The 9,520-nt window shown below is 34.5% G+C and overlaps 1 protein-coding gene across 1 annotated transcript in view; it reads left to right on the top strand.

Moving 5' to 3' along the window:
* The first annotated feature begins 81 nt into the window (after window positions 1-81).
* The window catches only part of LOC149776941 (E3 ubiquitin-protein ligase DTX4-like), a 75,189-nt gene continuing 65,750 nt past the window's right edge, over window positions 82-9,520 (top strand). Inside the window, exon 1 of the mRNA XM_089941660.1 lies at window positions 82-287. Within this exon, the coding sequence (XP_089797786.1) occupies window positions 83-287 (205 nt within the window). The 5' untranslated portion in view covers window position 82. The remainder of the gene's footprint in view (window positions 288-9,520) is intronic.

Raw genomic sequence — 9,520 nt, 5'->3', positions numbered from 1 at the left:
TACCTGCTCAAAATTCTATCAAATTTTTAAAGAATGTTATTACGAGAGTTTAGCGAGAGGAAAAACTGTCAAAACAGAAAATATGGCGGCCTCCATGAGCAGTGCAGTTGTCGTCTGGGAATGGCAAAACGAATATGGACAATGGCGGCCGTATTCACCAAATGTATCCACCTTCCTAGAAAGGAACAGAAAAGCTACTTCACCACTACAACTCGGTAGTGTGGATTCAAATTTGTATCAGTACACAGTGGATTTAATTCAGATGTGCCAAATGCGACAAGGAACAGGTATCAACAGACAATTTTACGTTTAGTTCCGTTCTTTTTGTTTGATTCATGATCCAAATGGAATCCTTCTTGGGGTTTGCGGGAGCTGATAATGAGCTCCTGTTGCAGTGGGAAATTTTTCTAAATCTTGTTGGCATTTACTCCTTAATTAAAACAAAATTTTCTTTTCTTGAATCTGTTAATCAGTTTAGTCCCAAACCATGAATTATGCATCATTCCAAGAAATATTTCCTCTGATGCTCCATATAATCAATACCGATAATAACAATCGGGTTGTATAAGGGAGTGCAGCTTCCTGTCACATTTGCACTGATTAAACAGCTTGTGTTGCCACAGAAATGTTTGTCTTGAATTTTGTTTATGTTTTCAGTCTTTGAAAAGTGTTTAAATTGCATTGCACAAATTCAGTGCTTAAAAAATCCAGATATCCCGATGCTTAGGGTCCCTCTCAGTCTTAATCAGGCTGCACTTGTATCCTTCCACCCCAAAAAGCAGTGTATTGCTGTGCAAAACCTTGAGTGTGCCAACAAAGTACAGTGTTCTGTAAAAAGGTTGGTTATTAATATTCAGCCTGCTGATGAGTCTTTTTTTACAGGATCACTCTTATGAAGATCATCTGCTTACTTATATCACAAGCTATACTATTTGTGCACAGAACAAAGCATGTAACCTGTCAGTGGCAATCAGAACATTTTGCCACATCTGTTTAGTTGAGAAGTAACATCAGATGTATTTGGGAATATACATTAAAGGTCACTGGCTACCTGTATTGTACAAATGTGTGATATAGTATAAAAAAATGAATTTATTATGTATGCACACCATAACAATGTTTGATTAGACTTAAAAAATCCTCTTTTTTAATGAAAAAATTATTTGACAGTCTCTGTAAATAATCGGTAGTTTCCGGATATGGCATACATTTATCCATTCTAGTTAACTCGGCCATTTAAGTGTTTAATTTCCCCACGTAAATGTCTGTGTGATATATATTATGATCAAGCTTTTGTAAATGTGGTGCACTTTGTTGCATATGGATGTAACCAAAAGAGTGATGGTGGGATAAAAGGGTTCTTTCTTTTTTTGAAAAACCAGGTGTTTACCAAAAAAATGTGGATTGAAGTTGTGGGATCAAATAGTGTTGGGATGGGAAAGCTGTACCATTTATGCAGGATTATAGTCAATTTGGCCACGACAATTCGGCTTAACTTATTTCAACTGAACATACATTAATAGTTCTTATTCTTGACATTAGTGTCATATGCGAGCAGGTATTGTTATCTTCCTGATTGCAAAACCATTCAAAAATGTCATTTAAATCTTGGTACATACGTAGTCCTCTTTCCATTTGCTCCATTTTCCCACTGCTGCTGAATAATCTCCTTATTGGTTATGACGTTTATTCGAGTCTTTTCAGCATAAAATTGTTTTATTCAATTCTCTAAATAAAATGTCCCCCCTCCCCACTCCACATGTCATTGAGTAGAATAACCAACTTTCTTCTAAAGTAATACGTTGCGGTTTGTGTGATGACATGCTAATATTTGGTAATGATTTAATTGGATGTTGCTAACTGCATGTGATTTAATTATGCATACGAAGCCTTTGTAGAGTGGATGAAATACCTTCTTCATTAAGGAAGCAACAGATGTATTGTCACATGATCTTTTGGTTTTTGTCTGGTACTCTGTGTTGTTCAAGGTCAATTTCTCTCTGAGTGTTAATCCACAAATTTCTATATTTAGCCTATGCTGACCATGTTATGATCTTGACAATTACGTCTAGTTTTAATCATGAAAGAGAAGAACTCTGCAGATGTTTGAAGCCCAAAACTCTATCACAACATTATTGAGCCCATTTCCTTTAAATTTTGGCTTTTATAGATAATGATATAATAATATTCTATATGTTACATGTACTTTAGCCAACACTTCTTTCAGTAACTGAAACCTGACATCAGGAGAGAGGTATCGATGGTAGAGATAACCTGATTATTTACCTTACGATATGAATTAATTATTGGTTCTGGGCACATTTGAAATAAAAACTTGATGCTTGTGAGGGGAATATTTAACATTTTTGTACTAATATGCTGGCCACTGGTCACATTAGAGGGGTGGCCATTCTTGAGGGGTACTTTTGATCACAAACTTGTTTGTGCCTAGGGAAACTGCCAGAAAAAAAGCTGGTGACTGCTGGTCAGGCAGGTCATTCAAGAGTGGGGAACCACTGGATATGTATAATTTAAGTACGACAAACTATTTCTCACAATTTTTATAGGTTGTAAAATATAATAGGTTTTAGGAAAAATTAGAACAAATTGAAATGAACTAAACTATCTTGATAGTCTTTAAAAGAAATTACCATACTTCATAACATGCATAAATATGAAAGAAAACACAAACTGACATATCTTGTTCATTCTAATTAAAATATTTATATTTATTTTTTGTGCAAAAAATATATACATCTGCACAATGACATTATCATTTTAAGTCTCCAGGTCAAATTATCAATATTGATTTATAAAACAATAATACTTGGATACTTACAGAACATGTACACATTTTTTGAAGATTAGCGACACTGTGTTTAGTGTTTAGTTGCTGCAATATGAAGAAGCTCTTACCAATTCATTTTATTGTTTTTATTTTTCAAGTTGGTCTTAGTGTGTGCGCATGTAAACTAGAAGTTTGTCATTACTAGTCAATATCGTCAATTGTATTTGCTCCATTATTCCATACAAATAAGAAACGAAATAATTTTGTGTTGAATTCATATCCCCCCACTGTACTGTACAATAAAATAGATAAAATTCTTCTTTGAATTTTTAAAAAAAGAAAATAACCTTTTATTGTTATCATTTATTCCTTCTTTTTTATCATGTGAAATTTATTAAAGAAAAAAATATATCCATGAACTCTGTATATGTAGTGGATGACAGTTGGCGTAGTGTCTATCACTTGTGCCAGATAATAAAATCCCAAAAGAGACAAGAACATCACCCGATTGCTTGAAGGCACCTGCCATTCACGCATGATACGTTATACGGTGCAGAATGACCATGATTGTATTGTATCTGGGTTAACTATACGATGGTATCTCGCAAATGAAATCATTATTTGAAAATACATTCACAGTGAGTGCAAATGATAATCTTTTTATTAGCATGGGTTGCAAAAGTATTATTAAAGCAAGTTATTGCTGTGTGTACTATTTACCCTGCAGTCATCATGCCAGTTTGTATCATTGGTCCTACATATTGTTATGTATATTTGATTTAATTTAATTTTTTGTTTGTTAGTTTTGATTTTAAAAAATTCTATTGCATGTTATTGTAATGTAACTTTATTTACTGGATTTGACATTGTCCATAAATTCAGTTCTGTTTGACCTGACTGTTACATTTTTTTAATAAACAACTAATAATAGAAACACTGTATCTAGTTTCTGACCTTAATTCAGAACCAGTGATCATTTTGGTAAACAACTTTTTTAAAAAAAAATTTATTCTTTCTCAGAGTAAGAATTATTAAGTCAACACCATACATGGGCGACATGATAATTATCATGTAACAAACTTCCATTCCTTCTGAAAGGATGAACTCTTGACCCCCATCCGGGAATCTGTTTTGCATTGTAGTTAGTATTATAGCTGATGTTATGATAAAGGATTATAAGTCAGCTGGGCTCCAAACATATGTTACGACCAGTTTGAGTTGAAATTTTATTTTTTTGAATTTCAAGTGATTCTTTTCCCTGGAAATACATAAGTTCTCCTACAAAATTCTTGGATAAAAACATTTATTGGAAGTTATACTGAATTCAAAACTGGAATAATATTTTGTTGTTGTTGTAGAGTTTAACGCCATTTTTCAGCACACGATAGGCTATACATGGCGGCCAGTATTAATGGTGGAGGAAGAACCCGGGAAAACCCCGGAAAGAACCACCGACCCACGAGAAGCTACTGGCAAGCTTTCTCACATATCCACATTAGCCGAATCTTAGACCTGAACCAATGCAGACAGAGGTAAGATGGCAGTGATCCGTCACGGAGAGCGCTTTAGACCACTCGGCCACTCGAGGCCCCCAGAATAATATTTTCTGTGATAAAACAAGAAACTATTGACACAACAACACTTCGCAGGTTACAACAGACATCATCGTCTTCCATTTTGGATTTCATCAGGATTCAAACTCGGTTTCATTCTGGACTTTTTATTACTAGGACTTCTATTTTTTAATTCTTGGATTTGATTCGTAAGACCTTAAGATCGCTTTTCTCATTTTTTACTTAATATTCTAGGGGAATAAATTATTTGTTAAATTTTACAAAGCTTGTTGTCTTCACTCTTTTCTGTTACTTTTTGTAAGAGCCTAGACTTGTAACAGAAAATTAGGGGCTCATCTGGGATATGAATTTTGGCTAAAATATTTCAGGAAACTTTGCGGTTTTTAAAAATTTAAATTCCCCATGTTTTTGACATTTTTTAAATCCCAAGTATTATTTCACATTTTATACATTTTTAATGAAATCAACATGCTTTTTTACAATGTCATGAAAAGTGGAGATATTTCTTGAAAAATCCTACCCAGGAACAATGAAACCTTTTGAAAAAAGATGCTGCTTCAACTTGCCAGAAAATATGATCTTTCTGAGGCAAAAGCTTCTTTAACAAAGCAAGAAATAAAAAATATTTTGGTCCAGTATTTGGTGGAAAAGAATATTTTAGATAAAAGTTTTTTGGTTTCAATCAGTAAGTCTGTATCCGACTCTAACATAAAAATAAAGGAATTAAACTTAAAATGCAAAATGGAATTAAAGTTAAGAAAGCTGGAACTTCAAAAAGTTAAAGAATAAAAACAGATGCAATGCAGTCACACATGCAGAAAGAGGAGAGTGAGACAAATGCAGTTATAGAAAGAACAAATGCAGTTACAGAAAGAGGAGAAACAGATGCAAATGCAGTTACAGTCGGAGAAAGAGGAGAGAGAAAGACATGCAAATGCAAAGAGAGAAGGAAGAGAGGGAATATCAGTGTAGAATAAAAGAAGCTGAGCTGGAGAGTGAAATGCACATTCCCGATTCACATATAAATTCAAGTTTTGATGTTAGTAAGAATATTAGGTAGTGCCCCCATTTAGAGAAAATGAAGTAGACAGATATTTTCCTCAGTTTGAAAAATATTGCTGAAAATTTGAAATGGCCAAGGGAGGTTTGGAGTCTATTATTACAATGTATATTTACTGGTAAAGCTAGTGATATTTACAATTCACTCTCAGTACTGCAAAGTGCTGACTATGATCTGGTTAAGGAATGCATCTTTAAGGGTTACAAGTTGGTCGCTGAGGCTTATCAACAAAAATTCAGAAACTATAATAAGGAAGCTTGACAAACTCATGTCGAATTTGCAAGAGAAAAAGTACAATTATTTTTTTGATGGTGCTTAGCCAAGAAAGTTTATCACAATTACGAAAATCTCAGACAACTTGTATTGCTTGAAGAGTTCAAGAACTCTGTCCATAATGGCATTAAGACTTATCTTGATGAGCATAAGGTCAAAACTTTGGAGAATGCTGCTCTTACTGCTGATGAGTATTTCTTAGCTCATAAAGTTTCTTTTGTAGGCAAATCTTCCACTCAGCAGTCTTCTGGTAAAAAAAAGTATTTCAGCATAATACAAGCCCTTCTAAATTTTAATATTTTAGAAATCAAACTTCTGATAAGCTTGATAAAAAAATCCTCATCTCTTCCTACGTGTACCTGTTGCAAGAAGAAAGGACACATTATTTCTGATTCTTACAAATTGAAAAATAAGCATCAGAATCAAGGCAGACCTATTCCAAATGCTCTTATTTCTAAGAGGTCAGGGTCACAGTCATGTATTGAAAGTAATACATTTGTTGGGTCTAATAAACCCCGTCTGATTTTTTTTAATGGAGAATTATGAACCATTCATGTTGAAGGGTTCTATATTACTCTTGAGTGATAATGCAAATCCCATCCCTATTAAAATTTTAAGGAACACAGGAGCTTCTCAGCGTCTTTTATTATCAGGTACTTTGCATTTTTCTGAGAAGTCTTCTAATGAGAGTGTTCTTTTTCAGGGAGTAGAGTGTGTCTTTGTTAATGTTCCTCTCCATTGTGTAAAGTTTAAAGCTGTACCGATTAATTGGCCACACTTATTGGGACAATTATTCGATCAATGGGTATTGGCAGAAATAATCAGTGCCAATGTAAACAAATTTCCAAAATATAAATTAGTCATAACATTCATCTTGACATGTCTTTAATTTGAAATCAGAATTAAATAGTGGAAATTATGGAATAAATATTTGATTTGGGGGTTAATTAAAAGACAATAATATATTCTTAAAAGTGAATACATGTACTTTTTAACACACCTGTAAACTACTGCTGATTGTCTGCACACAACAAATTATCAGTACCATTCATGCACTCATCCCAATCACAGCAGCCAATGAGACTTAGTGTGGCTATTGAACTTCCAGCATTAGCAGATAGCTAGGCAGATTAGATAGCATAATTTCCAACTACTACGAAACTATGACTCACTATAGTTAATCTGTTCTTTAGCCAGTCCTGCAATGCTGCTAATCAACGAATAGCAGTCGCATGCTGAAGCAGTTAAATGCTGACCTACAAATATTATGCAGCATGATTTCTTTTTTATGAAACTTTAATTGTGTGTGCTGCACTTGTTAATGTAAGATCAGATCTTATAAGAGATTCAGAAGATGATTAAATAATACAATTAATATATGGTTTGATTTATGAGGTGACCATGTTATCTTACGGGTTGTTAATTACCTACATAAATTGTTTATTGCTTTAGTGTCATGGTCAGCTGTTCTTAAACTATAATTGATTTGAGACCTTGTAATAATTAACTGGACTTTTTCCATGTTACAGAATCCTACACACTGGTTAACAAAGGCACATGACACTATCGTTACTGACTGGATGTAAAATTTCAAATCATTTGTTGTACAATACACTCCAGGACATCACCCAGTTGTATTTACATTGTAGCTTGTGAATTACCCTTTGTGTGCCAAATCTTAATCACAAATGTGTCAACAGTTTTAGTGTGGTGGGCTGATTAATTACGGCACTCACAGGGTCCGGTCCAGCCGAATTTTAGAATGTAAACATTTGGGGTCATCTTGAGGAGTGTACATTAATTAAAGTATACACTTCACAGCTGAACAATTTATATCTAGGTTCTGCATATTTGAAGAAAAAATAAATATTTATATTAATGCATAAATAAGTGCAGGCTTGGAGTCAGGACTGAAGTTTTCTGCCAACTCCTATCAGATTTCTGCTTTCCTTGTTCCTGTACAGGACCGCTCCAGTGGCCTAGTGGTTAGAGCATCCACCTAGGATATGGGAGGTCGTGGGTTCGATACCCAGCCTAGTCATACCAAAAGACTTACAAAAATGCTAGCTGCCTTGCTTGGCATTCAGCATTAAGAGGTTAGTGTTAGTTCTGGTCGGCCTGATGTCATGATAATGTGACTGGGTTAGACATGATGCTACATGTCCACGGCATGATGCCCCACTGCTAGACATCACTATATATTCCCACACAGCAGACATCATAGCTATATGACTGAAAAATTCTTATAGCAAATCATGCACACACACACAAACTCTCTCTCTCTCTCTCTCTCTCTTAAAGATGTAGCTATTTATAAAATAGTTTGCACCTATCCCTCTATCTGTCTGTATACATGTACATGTCTGCTTTAGCTCTTTCAACCGTATCTACATTATACCTCTTTATAATCTTCTTGTAGACATGCATGTAATATTCACATATATATTTTTGGAGAACTTTAAATATCGACACAAGGTTTAGAGGTACAAAGGAAACAAAAGTTTTAAATATAACGCAATTTTCTTGAAATATGTCATATTTTATGTGATTGTTCTTGTAACTCAGTTGGGATATTATATTTGGGGGCAATCTCACATATTCCAAGGGTAAGCTCAAATTTCCAGTCAGCTTGCCCTGAGCAAACTGACTTTTGTAAACTTTGCAAATCCCTGAAACAAGTTTTGTAACATTCAACAAATAATTTATATTCCTTGAGTAAAAAGTGAAAATTGGATAAGAGCTGACAGTGTTGTGAAAAGGAGCTTACGTTATTGTGATTTAAATCACAAATTGTCCTAAAAGTCCAAATGTATCAGGATAATGTGACTGGGTGGGACATCACACTACATGTCTGCAGCATGATGCCCCAGTGCAAGACATCACTATAAACTGCCACACTGCAGATATTGTAGTGATATAACTGAACAATTGTTAAAGCACTGTTAAAAATCTAAATCACACACACATACACATTCATGTACATCATCTATAGTTCTGACATCAGGCGATCATTGTTTAAAGAAGAATCTACCTTCAGTTGCTTCCACAAGTTATTGACATTTTGTGGCTGCTTACATTGTCAGTTACAAGTGCCAAGCATTTACAGGTATTATTTTCTCACATATGCCTTCCCTTAGTTTTCCATTTGGGTACCCATGAGTTAATTCATAATGCTGTGGCCATGGAATCAATGTTGCTAATATCTATGGTGATTTTTCAATAGGCATAACACCGCTTACCTTCTCTCACCCCTAATCTCACTGGACATATGTTGGAGCATGTTTATAGAATGGCCCATTTCATGACGTAGAGATATTACCTCATCTGCTTTAAGCAATCATGATGGAAGGTGTTTCAGCGCAACCCAGAGTTACTGAACCTGCATGTCTGGATCTTATTAAAATACACCCATAAGAACAAAGAATGTACTGAAAAATGGCATTAAATCCATAACAACCAACCAATTTTCTAGTGCACAACAAAAGGGTTGCACTATGGTGCTGGTCTTTGTGGAAAATATTTTATTTATCTGAGGAAAGCCCACCCCACTTCCCATTTTTTTACCTACTACTGATATTCTTGTCTGATAATAAGACCATATCCTACTTTTTTGACAACTTTTTATTTGACAGGCTTACTAGATTTATCATGGGAGATGTACTGTATAGCAGTCACTATAGTGTTTAATTTTATTGTGCTGATATTTGCATTCTCTGCTAAAGTATTTCTCCACAGTAAACAACAAAAAAATTGACAGTGACAGTTTTTCAACAATAGAGATGCAGTGTGTTACAATGTGTTACTCAGTATGCAAGCAGACCCTAA

The sequence above is a fragment of the Sinohyriopsis cumingii genome, chromosome 18, assembly GCF_028554795.1.
Source record: "Sinohyriopsis cumingii isolate HCF-2022 chromosome 18, ASM2855479v2, whole genome shotgun sequence".
Lineage (NCBI taxonomy): Eukaryota > Metazoa > Mollusca > Bivalvia > Unionida > Unionidae > Sinohyriopsis > Sinohyriopsis cumingii.
This window is presented reverse-complemented; position numbering and strand designations above follow the sequence as displayed.